At 56.6% G+C, this 14625-nt stretch overlaps 1 protein-coding gene across 1 annotated transcript in view; it reads right to left on the reverse strand.

The window, feature by feature from the left end:
• LOC308636364 (nuclear pore membrane glycoprotein 210-like) overlaps positions 1-14625 on the reverse strand; it is a gene marked incomplete at both ends in the record, with an annotated part of 45486 nt that overhangs the window by 17294 nt on the left and 13567 nt on the right. Inside the window, 7 exons of the mRNA XM_081271779.1 lie at positions 10585-10728; positions 11257-11382; positions 11476-11571; positions 12367-12583; positions 12934-13184; positions 13461-13607; positions 13846-13969. Coding sequence (XP_081127905.1) covers positions 10585-10728; positions 11257-11382; positions 11476-11571; positions 12367-12583; positions 12934-13184; positions 13461-13607; positions 13846-13969 — 1105 coding nt within the window. The remainder of the gene's footprint in view (positions 1-10584; positions 10729-11256; positions 11383-11475; positions 11572-12366; positions 12584-12933; positions 13185-13460; positions 13608-13845; positions 13970-14625) is intronic.

The following is a 14625-nucleotide window of genomic DNA, read 5'->3' on the forward strand; positions in this document are numbered from 1 at the left end:
GGCTGTTAGCCATCCCTTGAGGGAGTACTTTCCATTCATATCTCTGATCAGGACCTTCATGATTCAGTGCAGGGATAGTAGGCGGAGCTGAGAATCAAAGCCACAGCCCCTTTGGGAAGGGACTGTCTGGCCTCAGAACCTCCCGAAGGTGCCACCTGTCAATGCCATCCTCTGGGGCTTCAGATTACAAGGCACAGACTTTGGCAAGACCCTACTCTCCAGCTACACAGCCCCCGGGCGGTGGCAGCCCCGCCACCACCCGAGGCCCCCTAGCAGGAGCGCTGTCCCCAGGATCATGTGTAACCTGAGCTGGAGAGGCCTGGAGCCTCCCCAGAAAGTCCCCTTTCACAGATGGACAGACTGAGGCCCAGACAAGTCCTGCTCCCTCAGACCCTGGGGAGGGCCTCTCAGCCAGGAGCTCTTCAGGGGTCCACGACGGTGGCTCAGTTGGTGAGTCGGGGAGGGAGAGGGGACCAGGCTGAGGCGTCAAAATGAATAAATGTCTAATTAAATATCCACAGAACAGAACATTCGTCAACCAGTCAATGGCATCTCAACCCGACTCTCCTAGAGCCAGACATGAATTTTATTTAATGAGGCATGTGGGTGCCTCTTAATCCGTTTGATGTGACGCGGTATGGAAATGCCAGACAGGACCTCGCAGGTGTCTTAAAATAGCCGCGCCTTCAAAAAGAAAGGTTCTGCTTTTCATTTCCTTTTATTTTTATTTTATTTATTTATTTTTTAAATTTTTTTATGCCAGGGATTGAACGCAGGGTTGCTTCACCACGGAGCCCCGTCCTCAGCCCTTTTTCTATTTTTATTGAGAGACAGGGTCTCCCTGAGTGGCTCAGGGCCTCGCTAAGTGGCTGAGGCTGGCCTCCACCTTGCGATCCTCCTGCCTCAGCCTCCCGAGCCGCTGGAATGACAGGCTAAGAGAAGGTTTTCTAAAGATCCCTCATTCATTCAATGGGCAATGATTCTGACATCAGCAGAGGCCACTTGAGGGTCTCCTGGTGGTACCAAGGGGAGCACAGAGTTACCCCTTCCCTCTGTCTCTGTCATGTCTCTGTCCTCCCCCAGGGTGGACTCCTTCTTTGCCCACATGGGAGAACTGAGGGCCAGAGAGGGCAGGGCAGGCCTGCGGCCATACAGACCCAGTGCAGAGAGGGACTTGGCCCCCAGGGCTGTCCCCTGTGCCCTTCTGGGGCCTGCAGGCCAGCACCCCAGGAGCCCCCCAGTTCTCTGTGAATCTTGGCTTTGCTGCCCGGGCTTCCCTTCCCCTTGCAGGAGTCTGGAGGAGCCCATCAGGGATTCATGCGGCTCCTCCTGCATTTCTAATTAAGAGAACACAGTTATTCTAATTTTAACATCTCTCTCCCAGGACCTCCCCTCCCTCCCCTTTCCCCGCCATTTATGTAAGGGATGTTTTTGCCTCTGAGGAGCAGGAGGCGGCCCAGGCTTTTCTAGCTGAAGATGAGTCATCTTTTGGAGCGCTCTTTGGAACGTGGGTGACTCAAAACTGCTTGTCTGGGGTCCCTGACAGACGTTTCCTCCATTAAGCAAAAACAAAAAAAACAAAAAAAAAAACACCCACCTGAGAGCTGCCGGACCAGGCTGCTGACCAAGACCCTTAGAATCTTGATCCACCGGCTGCAGCGTGGCCCTGGCCCCGTGTCCTAGCCCTCCCGTCTCTGCAGCCCAGAGTGTCAGATAAAAACACAGTTTCATGGAATTTCAGGTAAACAATGAATGCTTTAAAAAAAAAAAAAAAGTATCCCGCAGGTTGCATGGAACACACTTGTGCTGAAAAAAAATTGCTTGCATTTATCTAAAATGCCCATATAAGTCAGGCACGGTGGCCCACGACTGTCATCCCAGTGGCTCGGGAGGCTGAGGCAGGAGGATCTTCATGTGGCAGGAGGATCCCAAGGTGGAGGCCAGCCTCGGCAACTTAGTGAGTCTCTAAGCAACTCAACGAGACCCGGTCTCTAAATAAAATATAAAAAGGTGTGGTTTGCAGGGCGTGGCTTGCTTTGTGGGTGTGGTTTGAAGGGGGCGTGGCTTGTTTGTGGGGCATGGTTTTCAGGGGAGTGACTTCCTTGTGGGTGTGGTTTCTCAGGGACGTGGCTTGCTCATGGGGTGTGGTTTGCAGGGCGTGGCTTGCTTTGTGGGTGTGGTTTGGAGGGGGCGTGGCTTGCTTGTGGGGCAGGGTTTTCAGGGGAGTGGCTTGCTTTGTGGGTATGGTTTATGGGGGCGTGGCTTGTGGGGCGTGGCTTAACCCACTGCTCAGGGGTTAAGCGCCCCTGGGTTCAGTCCCTGTACTTCAGTCGGCTTTTCCCTGCTGTGATTAAGAGATCTGACCATAGCAATTGAAGGAGACGAAAGTTGACTTGGGGCCCAGAGTGTCACAGGTCCCAATCCACTCCTGGGCCGAGGGGAGGCAGGACATCATGGAGGAAGAGTGTGGGGAGGAAGCAGCTCCCATGGGGACCAGGAAGCAGGGATTTCACTCTCCAGGGACAAATAGAGACCCCAAGCCACAGCCCCAGGGCCACCTCCTCCCCACACCCCACCTGCCTCCAGGGGCCACCAGAGGACCCCCAGAGAGCCATGCACTGCCAGGTTCAGGCCTCACACCCCTTACTCCTCCTCTGGACCTTCCTGTGTCACCTCCCACGGGGGGCTCTGGGGACACCTTACAGCCACAGCATAGGAAGATCATACAAGTGACATATTTTCATGCATGAAGAACACAGACTTCAAAATCTTTACAGCTTGCAGATATTTTTATGCGGAAAAGTATTCCCTCTCTCTCTCTCTCTCTCTCTCTCTCTCTCTCTCTCACACACACACACACACACACACACACACACACACACACGCAAACACACGCATGCGCACATACAGGAAGAATCATCTTGGAAGAACAAATGGTGAATTAGTACAACCATTATGGAAAACGGTGTGAAACTTCCTCAAACAGTTAAAAATAGAACTACCCGAAGACCCAGCAGCCCCGCTCCCCAATATGTCTCCAACAGAAATGAAACCCGTGCCCATCACAGTGTTGATTCATGACAGCCAAAATGTGCACCCCACTAAGTGACCACTGATGCAGGAACAGGCAGACAAAACGTGGTCTAGGTACACAGTGGAATACAATTTGGCCCTAAAAAATAATTAAAAAAAAAAAAAAAAGACCTGGCTGGTGGGACTGCAGACTGGTGCAACCTGTCTGGAAAGCAGGATGGAGATGCCTCAGAAAACTGGGAATGGAACCACCATCTGACCCAGCTATCCCACTCCTTGGTCTTCACCCAAAGGACTTAAAATCAGCACACGACAGGGACACAGCCACATCAGTGTTTATAGCAGCTCAATTCACAATAGCTAAGCTAGGGAACCAACTTAGAGGCCCTTCAACAGATGAACGGATAAAGAAACTGTGGTACATATACACAGTGGAATATTACACAGCCATAAAGAAGAATGAAATTAGGGCATTTGCTGGTAAATGGATGGAGGTGGAGCACATAATGCTTAGTGAAATAAACCAATCCCCAAACCAAAGGCCGAACATCTTCTCTGATATGCGGTTGCTAATTCACAATAAGGGGGTGACTAGGGAAGAAGAGGGGAACTTCTTATTAGGCAGAGGGGGGTGAAGGGAGGAGAGGAGTGTAGGGTGGGAGGGACCGTGGAATGAATTAGACATTATTACCCTAAGGGCATGCAGAATGACATGGAGTGACTGGTGTGACTCTACATCACGAAGCTGGACTCCATTTATGTACGATGCAGTCAAAATGCATCCTACTGTCAAGGACAATTCATTGGAACAAATAAAACAATATATTTTTTTAAAAGGACCAAATCCTGTCATTGGAGACATCATGAAGGAACCTAGAACTTTGTGTTAGATGATGTAGCCAGGCACAGGGGGACACATACAGCACCGTCTCCTTCAAAGGTGGGATCTAAACAAGGTCATAGAAATTGAGATCAAGATGATGGTCACTGGAACTGGGGGTAAGTGGGGGGACAGTCGGGGATGGAGAGAGGTTGGTCGGTGGGAAGAAGTTATCAGCGTGGTGTTCTGCTGCCCAGTAGGTGACCACCTTATCAAAGATGCACTGTGTATTTCAAAATGGTTACAAGGGAGGTTTTTCAGTGGGTTCACCACAAAGCAATGATTGATATTTGAGGTGGTGGGTGTGCCCACCACCCTGATCTGCTCAGTAAAATGTCCGTGTGTTTTTTAAACATCACACTGGACCCCATAAATACGAACCGTTATCTATGTGTTAATGAAAAATGGTTTTTAAAAATTTGAACTGAAGACACGTGGCATGGTGACACACGCCTGTAATCTGTCATCTCAGTGGATCAGGAGGCTGAGGCAGGAGGATCCCAAGCTGGAGGCCAGCCTCAGCAACGGATTGAGGTCCTAAGCAACTCAGGGAGACCCTGTGTCTAAATAAAAAATGAAAAGGGCTGGGGACGTGGCTCAGTGGTCTACTGCCCCTGGGTCCTGTCCCCGGCACCAAAAAAGTTGAATGGAAGGAAAAAAAATCATGCCTTTCCAATGAACAGTGACACCACTGTGACCAAAGACCTCAGTTGGAATAGGGGTGCTCTAGGGCACTGCGTGGGGAGCAGGAGAGAGAGAAGGGACAGGAGAAGAAACAAAGCTTCAAAAGAGGTGAGCGTTCTGCTCAGATCATCCAGGAAGGAGCCAGGCAGGGGGCAGCTCATATGGGTGTGGATGGGGCATGGCTTGTAGAGGCGTGGCTTGGTTGAAGGGGCGTGGCTTGTGGGGCGTGGCTTCTATGGACTGGGCTTGCTGGCCGAGGTGTAGTTTATATGGGTGTGACTTGCGTGGTGGGTGTGGTTTTTCAGGGGCGTGGCTTGCTCATGGGGTGTGGTTTGCAGGGCGTGACTTGCTTTGTGGGTGTGGTTTGAAGGGGGCGTGGCTTGTTTGTGGGGCATGGTTTTCAGGAGAGTGACTTCCTTGTGGGTGTGGTTTCTCAGGGGCGTGGCTTGCTCATGGGGTGTGGTTTGCAGGGCGTGGCTTGCTTTGTGGGTGTGGTTTGAAGGGGGCGTGGCTTGTTTGTGGGGCATGTTTTTCAGGGGAGTGACTTGCATGGTGGGTGTGGTTTTTCAGGGGCGTGGCTTGCTCATGGGGTGTGGTTTGCAGGGCGTGGCTTGCTTTGTGGGTGTGGTTTGGAGGGGGCGTGGCTTGCTTGTGGGGCATGGTTTTCAGGGGAGTGACTTGCTTTGTGGGTGTGGTTTTTCAGGGGCGTGGCTTGCTCATGGGGTGTGGTTTGCAGGGCGTGGCTTGCTTTGTGGGTGTGGTTTGAAGGGGGCGTGGCTTGTTTGTGGGGCATGTTTTTCAGGGGAGTGACTTGCATGGTGGGTGTGGTTTATGGGGCGTGGCTTGCTCTGGGGCGTGGCTTTGCAGGGGCGTGGCTTGTAGGGTGTGGCTTGCTCGCAGGGCGTGGCCCGCCGTCTCCCACCCGCCCCAGGCCCAGGTGAGCCGCAGACTCAGTTTAAAGGTCTCTACTGCGGAATCACCAGCAGCTGTCCCATCTGCTCCCGGGCTCCATGGCAGTGGGCCGGCTGGGACATGTCCCTTGGGTTCCCTGACCCTCAGCACCATGTCAGAGCTAATGAGAGGCAGGACAGAATGCGGAGCTGTGCACCGGGCCACCCAGTCCTCGGGGCCACTGGGATCTGGTCACACGAGAAGGGGACAAGGCAGGGCGGCAGCACGTACTTTCCCCCATAGAGGCCTGTCCGTCCGCCGCCTGGCCGGCCATCCCCACGGCTGTCACAGCTACCCCTGTCCAGTCCCTGGTCCAGTGCCATCTGTGGGTCCCCAGGGCCCCCACGTGGCGGTGCGACCTCCTGTTTCCTCACAGAATTTCAACAGAACTGTCCCTACCCCAGCGGCCTTCCTAAGGGGCCGTCTGTCATTTCAAGCCCCTGTTGAAGGTGTGTCCTTGTGTTGGCAGGACACGGACACCCTGAGACACTCCACGGTGACACGGGGCTCCATCAGGGCTGGGCAGGGAGTCACATGGTCTGGTCACATCACTTTGGGTCATCAAATGAAGCCACCGCTCAGGGTCTGGATGAGTCTGGGTTTTGCCTAGTGGCTGCCCCCAGGTTTGTGTCTCCAAACCAGAGCCTCAGGAAGGGTGCCAGCGTCCCCGCAGGTGACAGAGCAGCTTGGCCCTCCTAGGCCTGTGTCCTCCACCTGGCAGCCAATGCGTCCCTGTGTCCACCCAGGAGCCCAGGGAACGGCCCTGGGTCACCTTCCTTTAATTCCATTTTTGGGGGGATACTGGGGACTGAACCCAGGGACATTCGGCCACTGAGCCCCGTCCCAGCCCTATTTGGGGTTTTATTCAGAGACAGGGTCTCATTGAGTTGCTCAGGGCCTCGCTGAATTGCTGAGGCTGGCCTCCAACTTGCGATCCTCCTGCCTCAGCCTCCCAAGCTGCTGGGATGACAGGTAAGAGGTGAGGCCACGTGCTCTGGGTCACCAACGTCCACCCCAATTCCTCTCCCATGGGCACACCCAGCTGGCCCGTCTGCATCTGCACTTAGGACGCCTGATCAATTATCCATCTGGCTTCTGTTGGCTCAGTGAGTGACAGACGGGTGCTAGGAAGTGACTCTGGTGTCATGAACCCCCAGAGACCAGGGGTGGCTTCCCTGGGCCCCTGAAGGAGGGGAATGGACCAAGGTCACATCTTTTATTTATTTATTTACATTTATGTGGCCCGGAGGATGGAGCCCAGGAATCGAGAGCTAGGCAAGCACTGCCCGGTGCCCAGCCCCACCCAAGTTCACAAGCCCCCAGCACCGAGCACTTGCTCCTGACCGCGCTGCTCAGGGTCCTCGACACAGGAGCTGACCACTGTGTTGCTGTCGCTGATTTTTTTTGCTTTTTCTTGGTGTTGGGATTCAAACCAGGGCCGCATGCACTGAGCCACCCCGGTCCCCACACCCACTCCCTCTGCTAGCCAGCCTCCTGCCACAGGAGGGACACCCAAGTTAACCAGCTGCAAGGATGAAGGCTAATTTGGGCTCACGGGTTCCCGGACTTGGTCCAGGGTCCCGGGGCCTCCTGTTTGAGCCTGTGGTGCGGCACACCTCCATGGTGGAGCCCCCTTCTGTCACACCTCATGCTCCCGCCAGGGCCACTATGCCCTTCAAGAGCACGTCCCCAAGGACAGTCCTCTCACTAGCACCAACTCCCAGTAGCTCCCCAGAAGGGCCTCCAAGCCCTTAGGACATGGGCCTCTGGGGGCTTCTAAGATCCATGCTGGCTGGGCGCAGTGGTGTGGCCCGGCATCCCAGGGGCTCTGGAGGCTGAGGCAGGAGGATCGCAAGTTGGAGGCCAGCCTCAACAACAATGAGGCTCTAAGCAACTCAGTGAGACCCTGTCTCTAAATAAAATCCAAAACAGGGCTGGGGACGGGACTCAGAGGTCAAGGACCCCGTTTTCCCGAGTCTCCGCAGCGCCTTCCTCGCCCTCAGTGAAGACTAAATCACTCCTTTTGCTCAGTGACGGCGGCCTCCCGATGAGGCTGCTAATGAGTCCTCCAGGAAGCTGCGTGTGCTAATCACACACGGCGTACAGCTTAGCGGGCGGGAGCCCATCCTCAGCCCACGGCTGAAGCCTGGTCCCCCCCTTTCCCTCCCTCATTAACTAATAAACTGTTTGCTTTATCTGATGTCAAAATCGCCTCCTGAGAACCAGTCATTGGGAAAAACACTCAGAGACGTGTGCATCCAGCAGGCACAGCTGTGGACCTGCAGAGTCCAGAGGAGCGAGGACGGGGGTCTCACTCAGCCAAGACCCCTGCCTTCCTGACCCTGGGCCTCAGTTTCCCCATCTGTGCAATGGGAGGGTTGGACGGGGTCACGGAGTAGCAAAGTTTTACTTAGGGGGCTGGGGTGGAGGTCAGCGGCAGAGGCTCACCTAGCACGTGTGAGGCCCTGGGCTCGACTCTCAGTACCGCCTGTAAATAAATAAGTAACATAAAGGTTTGTGCCCATCGACAACTAAAAATAACTTATTTAAAATAATTAGAATATATAAAGGCTCATCAGCAACTAACTCTCTATATAAAAATATCAAATAGTAGCCTCCATCAGTTTGCTCTGTGGGTGTAATAAGCTCCAGCACAGTCATGAGCAAACATATGGTGCTCAATCATTGTCAAATCTTCTCCTATCCTTTCCCGCAGGGGTCCAGCATAGACCACGGATCCATATCAATCGGGAGACAGACATGTTGACTCATGGCTGTCACCCCAGCAGCTCGGGAGGCTGAGACAAGAGGATCAAAAGTTGGAGGCCAGCCTCAGCAACTGATGGAGGCCCTAAGCAACTCAGCGAGACCCTGTCTGTAAATAAAATGCAAAATAGGGCTGGGGACGGGGCTCGGTGGTCGAGGGCCCCTGAGATCAATCCCTGGTGCCAATATATATATATACGTAAATCCATGAACCAGACAGAGATGCCAACCCACAACAGAGCCCGGACCTTGACTCTTCACCCACTTCAGTACCATCTACCTGTGACACTATAGCTCCCCACGTCCAAGGGTGGACTCTGTCCCTCCAACCTTTGGTTCTGGATTCAGACTCATGGCTCGAGTTGTCCAGTTGAATGAAGGAGCTTCACTGTGAATGAGGACAACATGCCCCTCCCGGCCTCACCCTCCAGAGGTGGCCAGTGTTTCCACACATTCTCTCGCACCTGGGTTGTCACCATGGGAAAGACAGGAGGAGGAGGGACACATGGGCAAGGTGCTCTCAGCTGAAACTCAGACTGAATGTCAGCTGACCCCAGATATTGATTTTGGGGAGACTTTTGTTACACGGCGGTAGTTGACTGATACATTGAATGCTAAGCTGGGCCCGTGAAGCTGTTTTAGATCTCTCTTTGGCTCTGACAAAGAAATAGCTTAAAAAAAAAATAAACATTTGGATGGAGAGCAGAGAGTGCTCAGAGGGAAACCAGAATGATCAATAAACAAATACAAGCTCATTCTTTTTTTTTTACCATCAAGGAATTTAAATCACTCATAAAATTCTAATTCCCATCTACCAAACCAGTAAAGATAAACACACACATGTGGCGATATTGTGTGTTGGCAAGAGTGGTAGAAACAAAATCTCGTCCCCAGCTGGTGGGTGTTCAGATTGATACAATGCTTTGCAAATGTGGTAGCATCTACCAAATTGGTAATGGGCATGTGCCGTGACCCAGTGATTCTGCTTCTAGAGAAACTCCCGCCTCTGCACCTCTATTCATCAGCTTTGCATTACTGTAATGGATTACCTGAGAAAATTGACTTATAAAGAAAAAAGGTTTATTTGGGCCCATGGTTCTGGAGGGCCCAGGCCAAGATATAATGGCTTCCTGGTTACATCATGAGCTCAAAAGCAAAGAGAGAGAACAGGCAGGGTCCCACAGTCCCCTTTTTTTAAAAAAAATTATTTTCTTTTAATTGTAATTGGACACGATACCTTTATCTTATTTATTTTTATGTGGTGCTGAGGATCGAACCCTAACCCTCACATGGCTAGGCGAGCGCTCTACCGCTTAGCCGCAGCCCCAGCCCTATAAAATAATTTTATGGGAAAATTCTCTTAGAAATTATTTTCTTGCTGGGCATGGGGGTGCACGCCTATCACCCCAGCAACTCGGGAGGCTGAGGCAGGAGGATGGAAAGCTCAGCAACTTAGCGAGGCTCTGTCTCAAAATTGAAAAAAATAAATCAAAAGGGGCTGGGGAGCATTGTTTCTTAGGAAAATAATTTTTCTTTTTCTTTTATTTCTTGGGACCAGGGATGGAACCCAGGGATGCTTAAGCACTGAGCCGTGTCCCCAGCCCTTTTTATATATTTAGAGACAGGGTCTTCCTGGGTTGCCTTGGGCCTCACTGCGTGGCTGAGGCTGGCTTTGAACTTGGGATCCTCCTGCCTCAGCCTCCGGGCCACTGGGATGACAGGGGAGTGTCACCTGATGAAATAATTTTTCTTATGAAAACTTTGGGGCTGGGGCTGGGACTCAGGAGCAGAGCGCTGGCCTCGCAGGTGTGAGGCACTTGGTTGGGCCTCGAGGCTGGGCTGCTGACCAGGCCTCCCCGCCTCCTCAGCCATGAGGCACGTCCTGGGCCAGCCCTGTGCCAGGTCAAGGTGGGAACCTCCCGCCTGGAGGGGACTTGGGATGGCGAGTGCAGGCGGGCAGAGGGGCAGCCCTGCTGCCCAGGAGTCTGAGCGGGGCCCCTGCCCTGGGAGGCCCCTGTGTGCCCAGCAGCTCCACTCCCCACCCCCACCCGGGAGTGGGCAGGAGGCAGGGCTGGTCCCTCAGACCCTCCAGCCTGGCTGCTTGCCCACTCTGACCCTCAGTCTTCTCTTCTGTGAAATGGGCCCGGGGACAGACCCAGCCAGCCCAGGACGAGGACGGTGGCACCCCAGCTGCCAATTTGAAGGAGGCCGTGGGGAGGCCAGAGGGGGCTCCCGGGACTGGCTGCCAGGTGGGCGCCAGGTGAGGATACCGTCTTCCCGCCAGATGTCCGTGGTCACTTCTGCTCCCCGTGCCCACCACGTGGTCACCTGTTGACGTCTAGCGGCAAAGAGGGTGGGGAACCAGGTGTCCTGGGGACTCTTGGCCCAGCTCCAAGGCAGGTGGAGCTCAGACCCTGGGGAAGAAGTGAGGACCGACCTCAGGGACAGTGGGCAGCAGAGGCCCCTCGGCCGGGCCGAGTTGCTGGGGTGATAGGCGTGCACCCCCATGCCCAGCAAGAAAATAATTTCTAAGAGAATTTTCCCATAAAATTATTTTATAGGGCTGGGGCTGTGGCTAAGCGGTAGAGCGCTCGCCTAGCCATGTGAGGGTTAGGGTTCGATCCTCAGCACCACATAAAAATAAATAAGATAAAGGTATCGTGTCCAATTACAATTAAAAGAAAATAATTTTTTTTTTTAAAAAAGGGGACTGTGGGACCCTGCCTGTTCTCTCTCTTTGCTTTTGAGCTCATGATGTAACCAGGAAGCCATTATATCTTGGCCTGGGCCCTCCAGAACCATGGGCCCAAATAAACCTTTTTTCTTTATAAGTCAATTTTCTCAGGTAATCCATTACAGTAATGCAAAGCTGATGAATAGAGGTGCAGAGGCGGGAGTTTCTCTAGAAGCAGAATCACTGGGTCACGGCACATGCCCATTACCAATTTGGTAGATGCTACCACATTTGCAAAGCATTGTATCAATCTGAACACCCACCAGCTGGGGACGAGATTTTGTTTCTACCATGGGGCCGGCGAGCTCCCGGGGCACGTAGACCGCGTGGTAGGCTGCAGGGGCGGACGGGTCAGTGTGGTCAGTACGGTCAGCGAGGGTAGGGCAGGCGGCACCCCCACGGCACCCCACGGCACCCCCCGGCTCACCTATGACAGTGACGGCCGTCCCGGCCAGCAGGGTGAAGAGCGAGAAGAACAGGGCCTGGTAGGAGTCCAGGAGGTGCTGGAAGAGGCCAGCCCCGTCTGCGAGGGGACACCGTCAGCAAGTCCAGGCCAGGGCCACCCCAGGCCCCGCCAGCCCCACCGCCCATGAGGGCAAGCCCAGACCGTCTGGAGGGTGGCCTGCCAGTGTCTGCCGGCCCCAGGATGCCCAGCAAGGCCACCAGGGCAGGGGACCCACTCAGATTCCACCCTGCGTCCCCTCCAGGTGGGAGGTTTCCCACGGTGACCTGGCCCAGGGCCGGCCCAGGATGCACCTCGTGGCTGAGGAGGCAGGGAGGCAGGGAGGCCAGGAGCCCAGCCTCGAGGCCCGGCCAAGTGCCCGCCGGCCAGCTGGGGAGGCCCCGTGGGAACCCGAGCCATTGTCACGCTGCCCGTGACAGGCAGCTCTGGCAATGGTGCCTGGGGACAAGAGGGTCGAGGGGTTTGGGAGCCAGAAACGGCTCAGGAGGGCGGGTCCCAGGAGGGGAGGACGCTGTGGCCGGAGCGGGGGTTGTGGGGGGTCACAAGTGGACAAGAAGCCAGGGCCAGTGGGGTCCTGTGGCCACTGCGGGGACCCAGGCCCATCAAGGGCCTCAGGGGGCCCAGCTGCCCAGTGACCCCGACTCTGGATACAACACTGGGGGGGGGGGTGCAGGGGCCGGAGTTCAGTCCTCGGTGCCCAAAAAAAGGTGACTGTCACCTCCAGGGACATCCTGCACCTAGGACCCTCCAAGTCGGCATCTGACCACAGGTTTCCACTGACCCCCGAGACCCCGCTGGCCGGCCCTGCCCCTGCCCACCCAAGTCCCTCCCATGACATCCCGTCCCGACACTCACAGGGGCCAGCCCCCCGGCGATCCAGGACCAGGGCCACCGTCACCGGTATGCTGAGGACCTGGTTAGTGGCAGGGCTGGAGAAGGTCAGGGCGGTGGACAGAGGGCCCTGGCTGCCCGCCTTGGGGTCCGAGACGCCGACCGTGTAGGTGACGAAGCTGGGCAGCCCCGGGGACTTCTCCTTCAGAAAGGCCACCACAGCGGGGGACCCCGACCTGACCTGGGAGAGACGTCAGGCTGCGGGGACGCTCCACAGAGCCGCTGGCCGGGGGACCCAGCACACGGACAGACAAACCAACAGACAAACGAGTAATAAATACAAGTTTTTAAAAAGTCTGCAAAACCAAGCCAGGCACAGTGGCCCACGCCTGTCCTCCCAGCGGCTCGGGAGGCTGAGGCAGGAGGATCGCAAGTTGGAGGCCAGCCTCAGCCGCTTAGTGAGGCCCTGAGCCACTCAGCGAGGCCCTGTGTCTTAATAAAGTATAAAAAGGGCTGGGGACGGTCACCACATGGGTGGCCAACGTGAAGTCCGACTGTAGTCCCCGCGGACGCCCCGACCCCTCCGCTCACCTCCAAGCTGTCCAGGATCTCCGCGGCCCCGAAGACCTTGACCTCACGGCTGGACAGGTGGTTGCTCAGGAGGATCTCGGTCTGGTCCGCGTAGAGCCCGGGGCTGAAGGGCACCTCGGCCCCCACCTGCTCCATGGAGGCCTGGCCCCCGGCCACCGAGGCCATGACCACCAGGGGCGTCCTCCTCGAGCTCAAGTGCCTCAGCTGCCCGTCGGTCAGCCTGTGCATGGTGACCGAGCAGAGGTACTGGCCTGTGGAGACAGGGGCGTCTTGCTTGTCCCTGTCCCCCGCCTGCGCTGACACCCCACCCTGTCCCTGCCTCTCCTGACCCTGCACCGTCCCGCGGGTGCGGCGGTGGCTGAAGGCCAGCCTCCTGTGGGCACAGGAATGACAGAGGCCAGGCCCTGGTGGCACCGCACAGGACGGACTCCCAGGAGGGCCCTGGGCCAGGCTGGACAGTGGCCCCTGAGCCAGACCGTGACCACCGGGCAGCCCGCGGTGGGCAGAGCCCCTCAGCCCTGGCTCACCCAGTGTGACGTCGAAGTCCGGCTCGGCAGAGAACACGTCCGTCGCTGGGAGGTCGAAGACGTCCTGCTGGAACCGAAGGTGGCAGCCGAGGAGGGCCTCGGGCCGCAGGGCCGGGATGGCCGCCCTCTGGGCAGCAGAGCAATCGCCTGTGGACGGGCGGGGTCAGGAGGCCTGGCCAGCAGCCACCACACCCGGCCACGCAAGGCAAGGGACGGGTGGGCCCCAGGGAGGTGAGGGACACCGGCCAGGAGCAGAGTGTCCCCTGGGTGGGGACAGGTGGCTGGGCGCAGCTCGGAGGCATAGAGCCTGCCCATTCAGGGGTCCTGGGCTCTGGGTGGCCTCTGGGCTCAGGGACACCGGGAGCCACCTCCCCGCAGCACGGACCTCTCAGGTTAGAGCTTCTGTCTCCCACGGTGACGGTCACTCTGGAGGCTGTGGCCTCCTGGAAGCTGGCCTGGGCTGTGTGGACACGCCGGGCCACGATCCTCTGGGGGACACTGACCACGATCTGTGGAGGGTGAGGCAGCCGGTGAAGAGCTGCCCGCTGGCCGTCCATGCTGGGCCCCCCGTGACCCCCCCTGATCCTGTGGCCTGCGGACACCCGGCCCCAGGTGACAACAGGGCCAAGGCCTGTCCACCGGGCCAGCACAGCGTACACTCAGTCCGCTGGACCTCATGACCCAGCCTGCGCCCCTCTCGACCTCATGGCACCTGTGACACCCAGATGGCCTTCCTGTCCAGGAGCTCCTGACCCGGCCTCGCAGCCAAGAGGACCCACTTCAGTCTCCTGACCTTTACTCAGAGTCATCAACCCCCACTGCAGGCCACAGGCAGAGGCCACACTGACCCCAGAGCCCAGGCACTGCCTCCTTCCAGGTCCCCAGGGGCCAGCTGGACAGGGCTGACCACCGCGGCCCCAGACAGGACACCCGGCCCTGGCTCCACCCCAGTCCGTGTCCCACTTGATGCCTGTGGCTGGGCCTCGTCCCCAGCCCTGCGCCCAGCCCCCGTGTCCCGCCCACCCTTGGGGACACCGGAGGCCCCAGGTTTCTTGACAGCCCCACGTAGAGACGCGACCCCCACCTGGACCCACTATGACCCCCACTGTGCTGCCCACCCCCTGCCCCGGCTCCCCTCATGGAGGGCCGTGTGCGCCTGGTCATC

Source organism: Spermophilus citellus (genome assembly GCF_964194105.1).
Source record: "Spermophilus citellus genome assembly, chromosome: 17".
Classification (NCBI taxonomy): domain Eukaryota; kingdom Metazoa; phylum Chordata; class Mammalia; order Rodentia; family Sciuridae; genus Spermophilus; species Spermophilus citellus.